Source organism: Neofelis nebulosa, chromosome 10 (assembly GCF_028018385.1).
Source record: "Neofelis nebulosa isolate mNeoNeb1 chromosome 10, mNeoNeb1.pri, whole genome shotgun sequence".
In the NCBI taxonomy this organism is placed as follows: Eukaryota; Metazoa; Chordata; class Mammalia; order Carnivora; family Felidae; genus Neofelis; species Neofelis nebulosa.
This window is the reverse complement of record NC_080791.1, coordinates 70,692,419-70,713,000: the sequence shown is the minus strand read 5'-3', so window position 1 is coordinate 70,713,000 and position 20,582 is coordinate 70,692,419. Positions and strand designations below refer to the sequence as shown.

Below are 20,582 nucleotides of genomic sequence, written 5' to 3'. Positions count from 1 at the left end.
AAGTGTATATTCTGTCTCCTTTTTGTGAGTGATTCTGTCAGAAACATTTTTTTAAAGCAACGCACATTCCAAAATAATAATTCTTGTTTCATTGAACTACTGAAAATAAGTTTAACCTACACAGGTGACTCTAATCCAAGAATAGAGTGAGAATTATGCTTCAAATCTTGGAAATATCTTTTAGAAGATAATTTGCAGTTTGAAAGGAGACAATATTTTACTTGCCTCATTCCACCTCTTAATCAGCAGCATTGAATACCTCCTGATTTTAGGCTACTGAACATTAGGTTTCTATTGAGATCTATTTTTAGAGAAGGAAAAAGAAACCCTCCTTTATGGCATTTAAACCCATACCCCTATATACAAAAGCTACATATAGTTCCTTTTTTTTCATGTTTATGTAAGATAGTAGAATGAAATGCAAATTAATAAATTTTCATTACTTTTTTTACATTCTTCTTTAAAAAAATTTTTTTTAATGTTTATTTTAGAGAGAGGAGAGACAGAGTGTGAGTGGGGGAGGGGCAGATAGAAAGGGAGACCCAATCCCAAGCAGGCTTCAGGCTCTGAGCTGTCAGCACAGAGCCCCACTCAGGGCTCAAACTCATAAACTGTGAGATCATGACCGAGCCGAAGTTGGACACCCCCAACTGATTGAGCCACCCAGGTGTCCCATTTTACATTTTTCTTAAGGTTTATTAATTTTTAAGAGAGAGCGCGTGAGCACTAACGGGAAGGGGCAGAGAGAGAGAGAATCCAAAGCAGGCCCCAGGCTCTGAGCTGTCAGTACAGAGTCTGATGCGGGGCTGGAACTCACAGACAGAGAGATCATGACCTGAGCCGAAGTCAGACACTGAATCGACTGAGCCACCTAAGCACCCCACTATTTTTTTTCTTAAAATTTAAAAGTTTTCGGGGCGCCTGGGTGGCGCAGTCGGTTAAGCGTCCGACTTCAGCCAGGTCACGATCTCGCGGTCCGTGAGTTCGAGCCCCGCGTCAGGCTCTGGGCTGATGGCTCGGAGCCTGGAGCCTGTTTCTGATTCTGTGTCTCCCTCTCTCTCTGCCCCTCCCCCGTTCATGCTCTGTCTCTCTCTGTCCCAAAAATAAATAAAAAACGTTGAAAAAAAAAAATTAAAAAAAAAAAAAATTTAAAAGTTTTCGCTTTTAGACCCTAAAATACTGAGGTTATAGATGGGAAGATAAAGAACAGAATCTGTCCTTAATTGTAACAATATCTTTTTTTTAATTGCAGCTGCCTTAATTACCTTCCCTTTACCAAGAAAGAAAGAAGTAGTCTTAAATCTCAAATTTTATGTGTATGTGCATATATATATTTAATGTTTATTTATTTATTTTGAGAGAGACAGAGAATCCCAAGCAGGCTCCTCAGTGCGGAGCCCAACATGGGGCTCAAACCCATAAACTGTGAAATCATGACCTGAGCAGAAACCAAGAGTTGGTCACTTAACCAACTGAGCCACCCAGCTGCCCCTGCTGTATATATTTTTTACTGTATCTCAAAAGATATCAATTGATATGAGAAAAAGTTTAGAAATAGTTTCCAGTTAGAGTAACAAATACTTTTTGTTTGGTGATATATTGAGTTATTTTATGTATACTTTTATTAGTCAATCGATATGAGTTCTGATGACTTTACATTACCCGGAGTAGGAAGTACTTGGTTTATTTTGGTTTATTTGTTAGTAGTGCCATAAAGGACAAGAAGTTCTGAAAATTTTGAAGATATAGGAAAAAAAGTATCCTTTACCTCACTTTGAATTGTTGGAATAAGTGGAAATTGGGGTTAAGAGGGCTGGAAATATAAATGATTGTAGACTTTTTACAGGTTTTCTATTTAGTTACCAGTTAAAAGTTTCTGCTAAACTTTTAGAATTTGCTAATTTGGGAAAAGTAGTAAAAAAAAAAAAAAACTGGAACAAAAGACATCAGCATTATAATGATACAGTTTTATGCCTTTTGGACTTTGTGTCCTTTATGTTATCAAACAGATTAGGGAAAAAAAACTTTTCTTTTTTTTTTTATATTCAGGAAGCTTCCGGACAGAGATAAGACCTGTTTAGGCTCACAAATCCAACTTTAGCTACTTAAAACTTTGCCCGGTCTGTCATCTTATCATAGTTTTTGCTATCAGCTTCTGTCACCTCTCCTGATGCTTTGTTTTTGTCATCCTCACAGACTTAAAAACTGAAGATTTGCACAGATTGATACTTCATCATTTTTCGGTTTCTTGAGTTGATGTGGCACATACCAAGTTTTTCGTATGTGGCAGGATAATACTCTGAAGCAGGGAGAGATGCATGAGAAATTGGTCTGTTTTAAAAAAAATTTTTTTTTTTAACGTTTATTTATTTTTGAGACAGAGAGAGACAGAGCATGAACAGGGGAGGGTCAGAGAGAGGGAGACACAGAATCTGAAACAGGCTCCAGGCTCTAAGCTGTCAGCACAGAGCCCGACATGGGGCTCGAACTCACGGACTGTGAGATCATGACCTGAGCCGAAGCCGGCTGCTCAACCGACTGAGCCACCCAGGCGCTCCTTTTTTATTTTATTTAAAAAAAATTTTTTTTAACGTTTATTTTTTAAAATTTTTTTTAACGTTTATTTATTTGAAATTGGTCTGTTTTAAACAAAAAAAATTTTTTTTTGTTTTGTTTGTTTTTAACAAAAATGTTGACACTTGTGAGATGGATAAATTTGGCAAGAACCTTTACTGTGATTTAGTCCAAATATTTGAAGATATTCTCTATTTTGCAACATGTAAAAATATCATACCAAGCTAGTAATAGATAAATAGCCTTAGGGGGCTAGAGAGAAATTTTGATTTACCTGCTATGATTCTTCCAAAGCTTAAATTTTTTCTGTAACTCTACCAGCTGGTCATTCACAGTCTCTTGTCTCTTTGGCAACCACAAGAAACTCTTGATTTGATAGCCACTGAGCTCTAACTGCTGGAACTATATTTCTAGTTTTATTCTGTTCCTCATGATAACTCCTTGAAATTATTAAAAACTTCTGTCATCCCTCTTTGTTGTTCCATCTCCTAGGTAATTTATTTCTGTGATCTAAACAGTTGTATTGGTGTACTTGCCTCTTACATTCCTGCCTTCAAATTTGAGATACAAGAGATTTTTACCCTAAATTCTTCAATTTGCAGTGATAATGATATGAAATTATAGGTTGTTTTGCATAAAATAATTTATAGTATAAATTGTTTTACGCTAAGTAAGGACAATAAACTTATTTCTTAAACGTGTCATCCTTAATTCTAAATAGTGGCTTTTCCTCTAGTACATTGTAATTTTCTTCCAGTTTCTAAGGTGATTTCTTAAGATCCTGAAGTTTTATAGTCTGTAGAAATATGATGGGATTTTTGAATTAATCTAGTGTATTAGTTCCCAGCCTTTTGAGTTTGAAGATCTAATGTTGAAAAAACTGCCACTGATCTTCCTCCTCCTTCCCCTCATGATAGTGGTTGTAACTTTGATTGAGGAAATACACACTAACTAAAAGCCACTTTGAATTCAGAAGCACTTATCTTAACATCTATTTACACTTTGAAAAATAGCTACATATGTGTTTGAGAAATGCATTGTTTGGTATACCTGTAGATTCATGGCTTCTGCAGTAATTCCATGGGTTAGGGACCAGAGATCTAATCCAGTGCCTTCATGTTATATGTGAAGTATGAGGTTTGGAAATAAATGACTTGTGTAAAGTCATTCAGCTTATTTGTGGCAGAGATAGGTGGGGAGCCCTTGCCACTCTATTACATTACCTTTATTGCCATTACTGCTAATAAAGTGAGAAAACGTTTTCTTTTGTTAATTGTAAAATTATCTGAGGAATTTTCCTTTGAAATGTGTGGTTTTTTTCTCTTTAATCAGAAAAAGGAGATGTGAAGTCAAAGACTGAAGCTTTGAAGAAAGTGATCATTATGATTCTGAATGGTGAAAAGCTTCCTGGGCTTCTGATGACCATCATTCGTTTCGTACTACCTCTTCAGGATCATACCATCAAAAAATTACTTCTAGTATTTTGGGAAATTGTTCCTAAAACAACTCCAGATGGAAGACTTTTACATGAAATGATCCTTGTTTGTGATGCATACAGAAAGGTAAACCAAACCATGGTTATTTCTGATTATTGCTTTGATTTTTGATTGTAAAATTGGTGGAATGGGCTTAGTTTTAATTTTTAAAATTGGATCTTGGGTAAGATAGAAGTTACTGATATTTGGAACTGAAGTTGTAAGTTACTGTAAAAAGTTTTGTTAATTTCTTTGGACATTTTCCATACATTTTTATGTGTTCTTAATAAAAAATAGTGACACATAGAATATGAGACATTGCTAAGATAAGTAAAAATTGATTTGACAGGGGCACCTGGGTGGCTCAGTGGGTTAAGTGTCCGACTCTTGATTTCGGCTGAGGTCATGATCTCACAGTTCATGTCAGCTATCAGAGCAGAGCCTCCTTGGGATCCACTCTCAACATTTCCCTTGCACATGTGTGTGTTCTCTCTCTCTCTCTCTCTCTCTCTCTCTCTCTCTCTCTCTCTCTCTTTCTCTCTCTTTCTCTCAAAAATAAATAAATAAACTTTAAAAGAGAAAAATTGATTAGACAGGAATCTAAAGGAAATGGGTAATCTAGATCTTTTTCCTCAAACCTGCTTTCTTATTTTTTACATAGGAAAATTTTACACTTAAAAATTGTGTGTTTTGTAAAATGCTGGAACTCAATATTTCATATTTAAATTTTATCAGGATCTTCAGCATCCTAATGAATTTATTCGAGGATCTACTCTTCGTTTTCTTTGCAAATTGAAAGAAGCAGAATTGCTAGAACCTTTAATGCCAGCTATCCGTGCTTGTTTGGAGCATCGACACAGCTATGTTAGAAGAAATGCTGTTTTGGCCATCTATACTATCTATAGGTAAGTAAAGGTATACCTGCGGCTTAGTTTTGTGAGGATTGTTTAGTCTTTTAGCCTGGAGGTTCCAAAGCAGTTACTTGAAAGTCATATGTCTTTTACAGGTAATGTTTGGTTTGGCTTGAACAGTATTTTTTTCTTAATATCATTATATTGTCATCATTGAAAAGATCTGACAACACTGGGTCCTAGTTTCTGTCTGACAACAATATGCTGATATTGAATGACAGTAGCTCCCTTTAAATAAGTTGTACACTCTCTAGTTTACAGTGCCTGTCATTCTTAACTGTAGTAACTTCAGTGCGCTTAATTAATTTATTAACTGGTTTTGACCAGTTAACCTGTTAGGTCAAGTTAACCCTGTAGGTTTCGAGTTTTTTGACCCTGTTTTTGAATTCTCTTTATGTGGAATGTGGTTCTTGTCTTTTTACCCTTAGAGGCATAAGGAGGGAATTTTTTAATGAGAAAGGTTGCAGTTCTCAACTGACTCCTGTTCTTGGAAAGCTGAAGATTTTGGACTTTAAAAATGATTCAGAGAACCAGTTAGATAAGGCTAGAATGCTTGGTTTTTACAATCACTGGTGTCAATCCATTTAGAAGTAGGATGTGATTTTTGTAAATGTCTTTGTACTTTAGGAGTTGATTGTTAGGTAATTTCACAGTTCTTTTATTATTACATGAGATTTTGTTATCTGTTAGGGAAGTGGTATTCTGGTTAATAATGTAGAGTTCTTTGTAAGTTACCGTACAGACTACACAAATATCAGAATTTAAACCAGATTGCACACACAGAAATTAGTAAATTTATAAGACAGTTGGAAATTTGAACACTGTATATGATGATATTAAGGAATTTCCGGTTTAAGATATGATAATGGTATTATGATTACTTTTTTAAAAAGAATCCTTAATTATAATATGCTGATATATTTACAGAAAAATGATAAGTGGTCTGAGATTTGCTTCAAAATAATATGGGAGGAGAAGTGGGCAGAGGTGTAAGTGAAACAAAAATGATTATAAATTAACAATTGTTAGGTGATTTTTTTTTTTTAATTTTTTAAAATTTATATCCAAATTAGTTAGCATATAGTGCAACAATGATTTCAGGAGTAGATTCCTTAGTGCCCCTTACCCATTTAGCCCATCCCCCCTCCCACAACCCCTCCAGTAACCCTCAATTTGTTCTCCATATTTATGAGTCTCTTCTGTTTTGTTCTTCTCCCTGTCTTTATATTATTTTTGTTTCCCTTCCCTTATGTTCATCTGTTTTGTCTCTTAAAGTCCTCAGATGAGTGAAGTCATATAATTTTTGTCTTTCTCTAATTTCACTTGGCATAATACCCTCCAATTCCATCCATGTAGTTGCAAATGGCAAAATTTCATTCTTTTTGATTGCCAAGTAATACTCCATTGCATATATATACCACATCTTCTTTATCCATTCAAACATCGATGGATATTTGGGCTCTTTCCATACTTTAGTTATTGTTGATAGTGCTCCTATAAACATGGGGGTGCATGTGTCCCTTCGAAACAGCACACCTGTATCCCGTGGATAAATGCCTAGCAGCGCAATTGCTGGGTCGTAGAGTAGTTCTGTTTTTATTTTTTTGAGGGATCTTCATACTGTTTTCCAGAGTGGCTGCACCAGCTTGCATTCCCATAGGTGATAGTTTTTAAGCTAGTATTCATTATTCTATATACTGCAAGTACTTAATTTCCAGAATAGGAAGTTAGTAAGTAAATAAATACAGTGCATAATTAATAAAATTCAAGGTACTAATTTTTTTTCTGATAATTTAAGTTTATTTATTTCTTTTGAGAGAGAGTGTGAGTGAGCAAGCAGGGGAGGGGCAGAGAGACAGCGAGAGAATCCTATTCAGGCTCCATACTGTCAACAAAGAGTCTGACATGGGGCTCAAACTCACGAGATTGTGCCTTGAGCTGAAGTCAGGAGTTGGACGCTTAACCAACTGAGCCACCCAGACACCCCTCTGATAATTCTTTTTTTTTTTTTTTTTAATTTTTTTTAATGTTTATTTATTTTTGAGACCGAGAGAGACAGAGCATGAGCAGGGAAGGGGCAGAGAGAGAGGGAGACACAGAATCTGAAACAGGCTCCAGGCTCTGAGCGGTCAGCCCAGAGCCTGACGCGGGGTTTGAACCCACGAACTGTGAGATTGTGACCTGAGCCAAAGTCGGACGCTTAACCGACTGAGCCACCTGGGCGCCCCTGATAATTCTTAATGAAGAATCTTTTAGTACCTTGAGATGGTCATTATGAGCATTGATGTTATATTCCTGAAGTATATGAAAGACAACTATTAGAGATACTCAGGTGATAGATAGCATGTGGAATAAGTCACCTTTTTCTTTATTGAACTAGAAAACATATAATTTGATAATTTAATAGATGAAAATGTAAGTTTGTGATTCCTACCCACGATTTTTAAAAAATTTTCTTTTTTAATGTTTACTTTTTTTTTTTTTTTTTTTCAACATTTTTTATTTATTTTTGGGACAGAGAGAGACAGAGCATGAACGGGGGAGGGGCAGAGAGAGAGGGAGACACAGAATCGGAAACAGGCTCCAGGCTCCGAACCATCAGCCCAGAGCCTGACGCGGGGCTCGAACTCACGGACCGCGAGATCGTGACCTGGCTGAAGTCGGACGCTTAACCGACTGCGCCACCCAGGCGCCCCTTTTAATGTTTACTTTTGAGACAGAGACAGAACATGAACGGGGGAGGGGCAGAAAGAGAGGGAGACACAGAATCGGAAGCAGGCTCCAGGCTCTGAGCCATCAGCCCAGAGCCCAACGTAGGGCTTGAACTCACGGACCGCGAGATCATGAACTGAGTTAAGTTGGACACTTAACCAGCTGAGCCACCCAGGTGCCCCTCCTACCCACAATTTTAATTGATTTAAAGTTCTAAAGGCAGGGCACCGGGGTGGCGTGGTTAAGTGTCTGACTCTTGATTTTGGCTCAGGTCATGATCTCATTTAATGAGATCGAGTTCCATGCTGACAGCATGGAGCCTACTTGGGATTCTCTCCCCCACTCTGTCTGCTCTTTCCCTGTTCATGCTTTCTCTCTCTCTGTATCAAAATAAATAGAAATAAACTTAAAAAAAAAAAAAAAACCTTTAAAAAAAAGTTTCAAAAGGTAAAACAATTGATAGTGTTATAAAGCTTGATAAAGATTAATTTTGAGTTACTAAAATAACAGTAGTTTTTTATTAAATATGAATATTACCTGTTTTATTTCAAGGAATTTTGAACACCTTATACCTGATGCTCCTGAACTGATACATGATTTTCTAGTGAATGAGAAGGATGCAAGTTGTAAAAGGAATGCATTTATGATGCTAATTCATGCAGATCAGGTGAAGTACTTTTTAAAAAAATACTTTTGTGTCTGTAATTCAATGAGAATTAAAAGTACTACATAGTCCTAATCAAATTTTTTAGTAATTTTGTTTATAGTAGAAGTGTTTGTATATTTGGGGTTTTTTTTTTAGATTTTTGAACTTGATTTGTGTAAAATAGTTTTTCTTAACCCCTCTCCCGACTATTGCTTATACATATACTTTTTTTTAAGTAAACATTTGAGAGATATTTAATAAATAGCCACTTGACAGTTTTTCCAGATTGAAATTATTATGGTCCTATTTTGTGGCACTCTATTTTGGGGCTTTGAACCTGTTTTTCCTTCTGTTGATGTAGCTCTAAAATGGCTTAACAGAGAAAAGTAGTAGCTTTGTATAGGGTTCGCCCTGAGCCTGAAAGAAGCGTGGCCTTCAGCATAGATGTGTATCCTTATTAGGCTCTTCAAATTTCATAAGTTGGTGTCAACTCTACATCCAGCTCTGCTGGTACTGAAAGTGAATGGGTCTGCTGGTGGCTTGGCAATGACTCTCCATACTTTGGTGGCATCTAATCTTGGAATTTTTGCTATCCAGTATTATCAAAAGTGGAAAATAATATGCTTGAAGACTGAAGGATAGGGACTCTATCCATTTCTCTGGAACCTAGATGCTGTCATTTCATCTTTGTGAACAAGATTATAAGAAAGCTGCTTATTTAGGCCAAGATGTTTTGTCCTCTTGTAGTGTTGGTTTTATTAACCTGTATATTTGGTGTTATGCACTTTACCTACATGGGGGCCGGTGGGGGGGACATAATCAGAAAAAGTTCGGTGAAATTTTCTGATACTTTTGCTGTAGAGATACTGTTGAGGTCATAGTTTTCTATATCACACATTCAGTATATGAAAATCAATGAGATTTTTCTTTTAGGTCTTAGAAATAGGAATAACTATGCACCTAAATAGCTGGTTTGTTTTGATTGTATGGGTACTCTGAGTCATATAACACATAGTGGTTTTTCTTTTCCATTTAGGTGCTAGAAAATCCAGACCCCAGATTTGTGGCCCATTTCTAGAAAATGTATTTTTCTTAATATTTATGTGTTAACCTTTTTTCCCCCTTCTTTTAATTTTTCTTTGCCCTGTTTGCCTCATTTGTTTTATATTCAGTTGTGTATGTTTAAGGTTGCACCAATTAAGTCCTTTTATTGAATGAAATGGAATTTGATAAATACATTTTTATTTTGTTAGGATCGAGCTTTGGATTACCTAAGTACTTGCATTGATCAAGTTCAGACATTTGGAGACATTCTTCAGTTGGTTATTGTTGAACTAATTTACAAGGTAAGACTGATCTATAAGGGGTAAAATAAACTTCAGGAGTTTAAGACAAGGTTAAATCATCTCTTTCTGGAATGCTGCTTATTTGCTGGGATAATGTTTTAGTAGTAGAAATATTTTATAGCATTGCCTGTGAAAGTCTTTTTTTTTTTTTTTCTTTTCCCTTTGGTTTATTTTGTTTTCCAAGCACTTCCTGTTTTTTTAAACTTCCGTAAAGAATTCTATTAAAAACTCATGGCTTGACCCAGTACAGCTGCAGAGAAATCATTGTGCACTGTTCCGTAACTGAATAGATTGTGAATCAGGCTTTGGAATAAAATTCAGGTCTTTTCTTGAGTACACACCAGGCTACTTTGGACATCTAAAAACAAACCAGAAAAGCTTTAAATACTTACTGTGTTCCTTGTTTGTAAAAAAGAATAGAGAGACTTTAAATATGTCAATATGACATTGTAGGCCATTAAAACTAGGTAAGAGATTTGGGTTTTAAAATGAAGTGCTTTATTGGAAACAGTTAAATTTGATATAGCCTTAGAAAGAATTGATTGCATCTTAATGTCCTGATAAAAGATGTAATAGCATCCAGTTTTGCTATTGATACCATTCATTGGAGGACAACAAAAATATACATCAGGAATGACTTTGCTAAATAGGATGACACTAACAAAGTACCTAGAGCAGACACTGCTGGTTACAGCTGTCTTTGATTCTGAAAGAAAAGAGCCCCTTTCCATACAGGGTACCAGTCATTTGGAGCTGGCATTTAAGTTGAAACAGAGCTGTAAATATATACAGTAAAACCTTGGTTTGTGAACGTAATTCATTCCAGAAACATGCTTGTAATCCAAAGCACTTGTATATCAAAGTGAATTCCCCATAAAAAATAATGGAAACTCAGATGGTTCATTCCACAACCCAAAAATATTTATATAAAAATGATTATAGTACTGTAACATAATACAAAGTAATGAAGAAAATACAAAATATAAAGAAAAATAAATTAACGTGCATTACCTTTGAAAATCTCCATGGCTAGTGTCAGGGAGACAAGAAAGGAGGGTTATTGTGTAGGATGACTTTCACTATCACTAACAGAATCACTGCTACCTATTGGCTCAATCGAATGTTTTTCTTTTCATGCAACTTTAACAAGGAACCTATCCAGTGACACTTGCTTTTGCCTCCTTTTGAGGATTTTGCGGAAATGTGACATTGCATTATCGTTAAACAGATTCATCACTCACACTGCTACAGCCTTATTTGGGTGGGGCTTTTCTATAAAATTTTGCACTGTTTCCCACATTGTACACATCTCCCTAATCTCTTTTGAAGTGAGGTATTCCTCCACCTTTTTCTCTTCCTCTTCTCAGAGGAGATGCAGATGTAGCCTTCTTATAAAATCTTGCAGGTTCGGCTACTTGTATACCTCATTCGTACTTCTCGATGATTTCCTTCTTAACTTGCACTGTAATCATCTCCTTACTGCCTTTCTTTTCAACCTTTTTCTGCATGGGGCCCATTGTATATGCTCGCAGGGATGTTGACTACAGTATAGTATTAATAAACTCTTGTCATATAGTGTATTTAATGTAACTTCCAATAAGGCAACAAAGGAAAGGGTCTGTATCTGCAGGCAGCCTGACCTAGAATGAAGCAAAGTATTCGTAAGCTTACTCTTGTATGGAAAAGCAAAGGTCTGTCCGTAGGTGCTTTGAAGTGACAAAAAATACACTAGTGCCAGTTGTGGGCACCTTCCAACATTCTGAAAAATCACTGATTTCTGCCAAACACTGTGGCCTGAGATGCATCCGAGCATGGAAGATGATCACTCACAATCCATCATCGAGAGAGAGAGAGAGAACCATTGGCTCAATTATGATCATGTGACATTTGGTGTCACGTACTACTCATATAGCAAGATTTCGCTCGTTTATCAAGTTAAAATTTATTAGAAATGTTTGCTCATCTTGCAGAACAAGTTACTTGCAATCCAAGGTTTTACTATAGTTCCCGATTAATTCATTTTATGGTTTAGAGATGCCACTTAGGTTCTCAAAAATAGCGGTTCTCTGCTATTCAGTGACTTCTTTGTCTAACAGAGTCCAGGTTATAGTAAAAGGGAATAGTTTCTGAGTCTTGCCTGAATGAGAGAGATTTGACTGTACATATGTTAGGAAAATCTGACAGAAATACCAACATCAAAAAAGAAAATATTTGCTTTATAGGTAAAGGTATTAAAATATATTTAGGACAACATAGAAAATTAGTTGTCTCCACAGTATGGAATATAGTTCCCAATAAGAAGTAGTGGTACTTAAAAAGGGGGTTATCTTTCTTGCTTTAAGAACAGATATTTTCCTTTTATTAGCTATTGAGATTGATATCCGTTATGTTTTCCTTTTTGGCATTACATCTGGAATAAAAATTTAGAATCAAATTTAATATCACTTGGTTAATAATTTGTCCTTGATTTTGTTACTCTAGATTTTCTTTTTCTATTTCATTTGTGTGTAGTATGCATATCTTTTATTATAAACCATTTGAAAACCTTTCGTGAGAGTATTTATGACTGAATGAATAAATGAATGAGTAGCTATAACAATTATCCAAACTAAAACCTATTTCTTTCTGAAATTACCAGCCACAGTGTCTCATCTCATGTTGGCTGACATCTTCAGATGCCCTTATAAGACTGTTCTTAGCTTTCAGATGATAAGTAGCATCCCATAAGCTGACACCTATAAAAAATCTGTTTGAAAGCAAGTATCCCTGAAGTCCGTTGAAACCTAAATGTTTCCTTCTCCAGGTCTGTCATGCTAATCCATCAGAAAGGGCTCGTTTCATTCGCTGCATCTATAACTTACTACAGTCATCTAGCCCTGCTGTAAAATATGAAGCCGCTGGAACATTAGTGACACTTTCTAGTGCGCCCACTGCAATCAAGGTACTGCTTATTTCTTTTGGTGCCAGTTTGATGATACGTATGCTGTCTTAGCACTATGATTTAGTGGCATTGCAGTTTACTATGTGATTACATGGCACAGAGACAACAATTTATAAATGTTGTGAACTTAATAGATTCCTTACATACCCCAATGTTGTTTTCTTCCTTCCTGCTTTCATATATATATGTGGGGAGAAAGAGTGACAGAGAATACTAATATTTCTGGTTTCTGGAGAATGATGAAGATTTTAAGATCACTCTCCATACTTTAATTACATTAAAACCTAGATCTGGGAAATGAATTTTAGATTCTACATGATGGATCCTAAAAAGAGTACATATTTTCAATAATGGAGTATTAAGTTTTCTCTTTAATTTACTGTATCAAGACTGCACGATGAACCTCTAATATATTCAGAGAATGAATTATTCTATAAAGCCAGCTTGTATAAATAGGAGACTTGATTGCTTTAGCTGCCAATACTTAGAAGAAAAAATTTTCTGGGACACCTGGGTGGCTCAGTTGATTAAGCGTCTGACTTCGGCTCAGGTCATGATCTCATGGTTCGTGGATTCAAGCCCTGCATCGGGCTCTGTGTTGACAGCTCGGAGCCTGGAGCCTGCTTCTGATTCTGTCTCCCTCTCTCTCTCTCTCTCTCTCTGCCCCTCCCCTGCTTACACTGTCTCTGTCTCTCAAAAATAAATAAATGTAAACAAAAAAATTAAAAAAATTTTTTTAACTCTATTTTGAAATAATTTTAGACTTACAGAACAACGAAACAACAAAAGATGTAAAAGTAGGACAAAGTTCACCCTTCACCAGCTTCCCATAATGTCCGTGTCTTGGATAGCAATTGTCTAATTGTCAAAATTAAGAAATTCCCATTGGAACAGTAATATTGTTAACTAAACTGTAGACATTATTTGAATTCCACCAGTTTTCCCCACAAAAATGTCCTTTTTTGGTACCAGGATTCAATCCAGGATCCCACATTACATATAGTTGTCATGTGTTAGTCTCCTCTAATCAGTGACACTTTCTCAAGCCTTTTCTTGTTTTTCATGACCTTGACACTTTAAGAGTAGTGGGTGGGTCACTTTGTAAAATGTCTGTCTCAATTTGAGTTTGATGTTTTCTAATGGTTAGATTGAGGTTATGCGTTTTGGGGAAGAATACTGTGGAAGTGATGTACTTTTCTCAGTGTATTAGATCAAGGAGTATGTAATATTAAGGTATTATTAATGGTGTTAACCTTGATCAGTCAGTGAAGATGGTGTCTGCCAGATTTCTCCACTGTTGAGTTATGATTTCTTCTTTTGTAATCAGTAAATAACATGAGGGGCTGCTGGGTGGCTCAGTCAGTTGAGTGTCTGACTTCAGCTCAGGTCATGATCTCACAGCTTGTGAGTTTGAGCCCCATGTCAGGCTCTGTGCTGACAACTCAAAGCCTGGAGCCTACTTTGGATTCTCTCTCTCTCTCTCTCTCTCTCTCTCTCTGCCCCTCCCCCTCCCCCACTCACACTGTGTGTGTGTGTGTGTGTCTCTCTCAAATAATAAAACATTAAAAAAAAACTGTAATCCATAAATAACATGGGAAGATACTTTGAAATATCCTATTTCTGCTCAGACTTAAACCAAATAATTTTAGCATTTTTGTACAGCAATTTTTTTTTTTAATGTTTATTTATTTTGAGAGAGAGCGCATGGAGGAGGGTCAGAGAGAGAGGGAGAGAATCCTAAGCAGGCTCTGCACTGCCAGCACAGAGTCTGATGTGGGACTTCAACCCACAAACCATGAGATCATGACCTGGGCCGAAATAAGTAGTTGGATGCTTAACCGACTGAGCCACCCAGGCTCCCCGTATAGCAGTTGTTAATGTGATATTTTAATGGTGGTTTTCTATTTTCCTCATTCTACATTTAATAATTGGAGTTCTGCAAGGAGGAGCTGTACTTTTTCCTCCCTCCCCCTTTCTTTCTCTCTTCATATTAGTATGGCTATTTCATTCTGTATATTGTAGTCATTATTATTTAATTTTATTGGTCATGTTACTCCAGCTTTGGTCATTGGGAGCTCTTTCAGGTTGTTCCTTTGTCTTCTGCTTTTAATGAGTCAGGGTCATTTTTATGGTCTTAATTTTTCTGTACTGTAATGCAGGTGTGTTAGACTTTGCACCTAAACTAAAAGATACTCAATAGCTATATTTTAGGGAATACTCTGTCTGCTTTTTTCTACCTTTTCCTTAGTTTCGACTCTCAATTTTTGACTGTTGGTATTTCTACCTATAGCAGCCCCTTTTCATTATTTTAATTTGTGATGCTTCTTAACTTTTTTAAACTTGAAAATAATGAAATTTGTTAGAATTTAGGAAATAGAGGGACATATTCCTTTGGGGAAAATACATAAAGTTTTAGTACAGTAGTAGTGAATATATTTTGGCTTCTTAGGGGCTTTTTTTCCTTATCTTCAAATTCTGTGTTTAAGATGGGTGTGTGCTTAAAACATGTTTCTTTTTTTATATAGGCTGCTGCTCAGTGCTACATTGATTTAATTATTAAGGAAAGTGACAACAATGTAAAGCTCATAGTTCTGGATCGATTGATAGAATTAAAAGAGCATCCTGCTCATGAACGAGTACTACAGGTAAACATTATCTGGAAGAGAAAAATCCTAGATAAAATCTTTTTCAAGTTGAGATAATACTTAAGCCTTGCTGTCTTGGTTAACATAAATTCTTGAATCGCTCCTTGGCCTTTTGGCTAAGATCAAGTGTAGTAACATAAATTCTGGAGACTGGGCAATTTAAATTTTGGTCAACTAAGATGTAACTTTTGAATCACCGTAGTCTTTTGGGGTATTGTCTTTGCCATAAAAATTTTTTTTCTAAAATGAATTGTTACCTTATATCCTATTTGTACTGCATTGGATATTCTTAGTAATAGAAATACACGCATTTTAATTTGGATATAATTGACAGTTTGTGAAAAATAATTATTCCAATTGATTGAAAATAAAAGGTAATTGAATTGGGGGCACATGGGTGGCTCAGTTGGTTGAGCATCTGACTCTTGATTTTGGCTCAGGTCATGATCTCACAACTCGTGGGTTTGAGCCCTGCTTTGGGCTCTGCACTGAAACTGTGAAGCCTGCTTGGGATTCTCTCTCTGCCCTTCCCCTGTGTGTGCGTGCATGTGCTCTCTCTCTGTCAAAATAAATAAATAAACTTAAAAAAGATAACTGAATTCCATGGAATTATCAACATACCTGTTTAATCTGTGAGAATAATGATTGTTATAAAAGTAAAGCCGCATGACAGCTGACTCCAATGCTATCCCGGATCAGAGCAACAACAAAAAATTTACAGGACATTTTTGGGACAGTTGGAGAAATGTGCATTATAGACTGTGTATTAGTTAATATCATTGTTCCCAGTGTTAAGTTCTCTGAATTTGATCATTGTACTGTGGTTATGTAAGAGCTTGTCCTTCTTTGGAAGTGTACACTACAATGTTTAGGGGTAGAGTTTGATAAAGCATATGCAACAGAATTAACAACTGGTGAATGTAAGTGAAAGTTACACAGGAATAGAGTTTTAGAACTTTTTTATCAGTGAAATTTTTTTAAATAAAATTTTAAAGAAGTAAAATCATGTGTAAATTAGTTTTGCTATATTTTAAACATGTTTTTAAATTTATTTGTTTTGAGAGAGAGCACACGCATGAGCGAATAGGAAGGAGGGGCAGAGCCCCTGACAGCGTGGAGACCGATGCCAGGCTCAGTCTCCTGAATCGTGAGATCAAGATGTGAGCAGAAATCAAGAGTCAGACGCCTAAACCGACTGAGCCCCCCCGGGTATCCCTAGTTTTGCTATATTTTAAAGTATATTCCTTTAAAACATAACATCTTCCTGCAGAGCAAAAATAATGTTATCACATTTAATGAAATTATTGATAGTTTCTTAATATTATCCAATGCCAACTCCAAAGTCAGATTTTCCCAGATGTCCCTGAAATGTACTTTTGTTTAGCTTGTCCAATTCTTGACCATATGGCTTACCTGATTATGTCCTTATGTCTCAGTTGGAGCAGTATTTTTTTTTTCATGACGTGGGCTTGTTGAAGAGACCAGACCAATTGTCCTGTAAGATGCTCTTCCTTGTGGGTTTATTTAATGACTTTCCAGTGGTGTCATTCAGTTTGTTTCTCTGATTCCTATATTTCCTGTTAACTATATGTTTGATCTAAAGCTTGATAAAGAGTAAGTGTTTGTAGTTTGCATCCTATGTGATATTATATACTTCATATTGCATTACATCAGGATACCCCAGATATCTGGTTCTTCTACCACTAGTGATTGTATTATTGATTAAAGAATTAAGGTGGTGATAGATACCCTATTGTGTGGTTAAGATTTTTTGCTGTTAATATTTGTGTTAATTCTGGAGTTTTTGTTCTTTCTCAGGATCTAGTTATGGACATCCTGAGAGTATTGAGCACACCAGACTTAGAAGTACGCAAGAAAACTCTGCAATTAGCACTGGATCTTGTTTCTTCTAGGAATGTTGAAGAGGTAAAACAAAACTCTGAAAGAAAGCACTGTTGTAAGCTGTCAGGCCAAACATGGTATAATTCCCAGTTAACTTTTATTTGGTTCTCTAGCTGGTTATTGTTCTGAAGAAGGAAGTGATTAAAACAAATAATGTGTCTGAGCATGAAGATACTGACAAATACAGACAACTCCTTGTGAGAACATTGCATTCCTGTTCTGTCCGATTTCCAGATATGGCTGCAAATGTTATTCCTGTGGTATGTAATTCCAGTGACTTTAATTTTGAAATTCTCTAAAAGAATGAAAAGAGTTATGTAGCACTTAGACTCTGGAACTGTCTAGTAGATTCACTAAATCTTGTGGTCAGACGGGAGGGATCTTGATGTTCACTGTTAAGCTTGGAAGGTTAAGGACTCTGACTTCTTTCTCTTACATCTACATCAAAAACGTAAACAGGGCGCCTGGGTGGCTTAGTCGGTTAAGCGTCCGACTTTGGCTCAGGTCATGATCTCACAGTCTGTGGTTTCGAGCCCTGCGTTGGGCTCTGTGCTAATAGCTCAGGGCCTGGAGCCTGCTTCAGATTCTGCATCTCCTCTCTCTGCCCCTTCTCCACTCGCACTCTGTCTCTCTCTCTCTCTCAAAAGTAAATAAACATTAAAAAAAAAATTTTTTTTTTTTTAATTAAAAAAAAAAACAACTAAACAACAGGGGTGCCTGGGTGGCTCAGTCGGTTAAGCGGCTGACTCTTGATTTCAGTTCAGGCCATGATCTCAACAATTCATGAGTTCAAGCCCCCTGTTGAGCTCTGCACTGACAGCGTGGAGCCTACTTGGGATTCTCTCTCTCTTTCTCTCAAAAATAAATAAACAAACAAACAAACAAACATTTTTTTGTTTTACGTAAATACAGAAAAACACAGTGATGAGTACTTCCATGTATTATTATAATTGATGTTTGTTACAATTACCTGTGGCAAAATTATGTTGTGTATATGTGATTCAGTAGGGCAAATAAGTATTTATCTCAAATAGTTTTATCTGTTTACAAGTTGAAGGATTTAGGGGCACCTGGGTGGTTCAGTCAGTTAAGTGTCTGACTTCGGCTCAGGGCATGATCTCACGGTTCTTGAGTTCGAGCCCCACGTCGGGCTCTGTGCTGACAGCTCAGAGCCTGGAGCCTGTTTCAAATTCTGTGTCTCCCTCTCTCTCAGCCCCTCCCCTGCTCACACTCCACCTCTCTGTCTCTCAAAAATAAGTAAAACGTTAAAAAAAATTTTTTTTTTAAGTTGAAGGCTTTAGGGGCATCTGGGTGGCTCAGTCAGTTAAGTGGCCAGCTCTTCATTTCAGCTCAGGTCACGATCTCCTGGTTCGTGGGTTTTAGCCCCGCATTGAGCTCCGCACTGACAGTGCGAAATGTGCTTGGGATTCTCTCTCTCCCTCTCTGCCCCTCCCCTGCTCACTCTCTCAAACAAACAAACAAAAAAAAAAGTTGAAGGATTTAGTTATAGGAAAAATATATATACCTAGAATCTTTGGCTTCTGTCACTGTCAGATAAATGAAGTATGTTATTATAATTTGAAATTTTATCTTTGAACTTCAGATTTCCTCTGAAATGATTTTGCTTTTAGTTACAACTGAGGTGTATCCAATTAATTTATTTTGAGTTGTGTATTTCCAGCTTTTGTTTTATAGTGAGTTTTTTTGTAGTAAACTTGGAGGCACAAAAACCAGAAAAGACATTGTGAGTTTGTTTATATAACAGTACTTGTCTCTCAACATTTTGTTACATCTTTGAAAATCATTAATTATATTTCTTGTGAATTTGTTTACTTCTTAAAACTTAGATAATTTTCTTTCTGAAAATTGTATAACTTACGTATTTTTCTTTTTTTTCCTTTCAGTTAATGGAATTTCTCAGTGACAATAATGAAGCAGCAGCCGCTGATGTCTTGGAGTTTGTCCGTGAAGCTATTCAGCGCTTTGATAACCTGAGAATGCTTATTGTTGAGAAGATGCTTGAAGTCTTTCATGCTATTAAATCTGTCAAGTAGGTTTAACATCTGTTTAAATGTAAGGTCAAGCAAGCATTTTACCGTTTCTATCTTTAAAGGGTCATTTGGTAGAAAATACAAGAGAGAAGAAATGAATCAAAACACTAAAACCAACATAAGTGTCATAGTAAACATCACCTTACCTTACTCTCTGTAAATCAGCAACCTATGGGCAGAATTTGTTTTTGTAGGTATGATTGACCTAGGTTTCTCTATCTGTATTTCCTCTAAAACATGGTGTATCCTAAAGTAGCGAAGGAACATATTTTTAAAGGGTATCACTTTTTGGGTATCAGTATTTATATCCCCCATTAGCATTTACTAAAATGAGGGATTGAAAATGCAGCCCAAATCTGACGTCATGCATTTCCCTTAAAATAGCTTTTGCTAATGAGAAAGGACTATTGCATCCAAACTTTGCTTCATTGAAAGCATCTGATAGGTGGAGTGTAATACACTTCCATTATATCTGCCTGGATAGAAAAGAAAGGACCATTGGAAAATTGTTTTTGTTTGTTTTGTTTTTTTGTTTTGCAAAATTGTTTTTATGATATGACAATGAATTGATATTTGTGGAAGTGAGAAAGATTTGCTTCCTTTGTGAGAAAAAAGTATACCTAAGTTTTGCCTTCAGTGGCCATCATCTCTTAGAGCTTTAGTTTCTAAAATTTTTTTGAATAAATTTAATGAAAATCTTAGGGAAAAGGTGACTGAAGATTCTATTCAGTTTAACATTTTTAATTAGAGAATTGTTGCTTTCCTTCTGTTTTTGGGTTTTTTGTATTACCAATCCTTCGCACTCCTTCCTAATAGTTCTGTTCAGCATCTTGTCTATTCTTTTCAGTGGCTGTAATAAAAAGTGAATTACTTTTTACATCAAAGTAATACAGTTTTTATAGTAGTAAGTGATTAAAATAAAATTTACCTTAACTCTGTCCTAAATGGAGGATAACACCTTTCTGGGAAACATTTTGGTGTTTTATTTTTACTAATGAGTTTACCAGTTTTAGAATATTTGTGATAATAATGGGTAAGAACACTTATTTTCTTTTTAATCCTTGTGATTTCTGGAGAGAATCAAAGAAACTTAGTGCCTTTATTACATTCTTTCTTAAAATTTCATCCATATACCCTTGGAACTGCAGAATCTTGTTGTTTTCCTTGAGCTTAAATTCACAGAGAACAATCTCTGCTTCAAGAACTGTGTTCTTCCCTTAGGATTTACCGAGGAGCATTATGGATCCTGGGAGAATACTGTAGTACCAAGGAAGACATTCAGAGTGTGATGACTGAAGTCCGCAGGTCCCTGGGGGAGGTATGTCTTACTTTAGAAAAAACTACTTAAATGGTGGTATTTACTTCAGTAAATCTGACTT

General features: G+C 36.1%; 1 protein-coding gene across 1 annotated transcript in view; it reads left to right on the top strand.

The window, feature by feature from the left end:
- Nucleotides 1–20,582, top strand: part of COPB1 (COPI coat complex subunit beta 1) — a 36,632-nt gene that overhangs the window by 1,521 nt on the left and 14,529 nt on the right. Inside the window, exons 3-12 of the mRNA XM_058688319.1 lie at nt 3,907–4,136; nt 4,785–4,954; nt 8,225–8,339; nt 9,572–9,664; nt 12,468–12,605; nt 15,131–15,250; nt 17,069–17,176; nt 17,266–17,412; nt 19,057–19,202; nt 20,425–20,521. Of these exons, the coding sequence (XP_058544302.1) occupies nt 3,907–4,136; nt 4,785–4,954; nt 8,225–8,339; nt 9,572–9,664; nt 12,468–12,605; nt 15,131–15,250; nt 17,069–17,176; nt 17,266–17,412; nt 19,057–19,202; nt 20,425–20,521 (1,364 nt within the window). The remainder of the gene's footprint in view (nt 1–3,906; nt 4,137–4,784; nt 4,955–8,224; nt 8,340–9,571; nt 9,665–12,467; nt 12,606–15,130; nt 15,251–17,068; nt 17,177–17,265; nt 17,413–19,056; nt 19,203–20,424; nt 20,522–20,582) is intronic.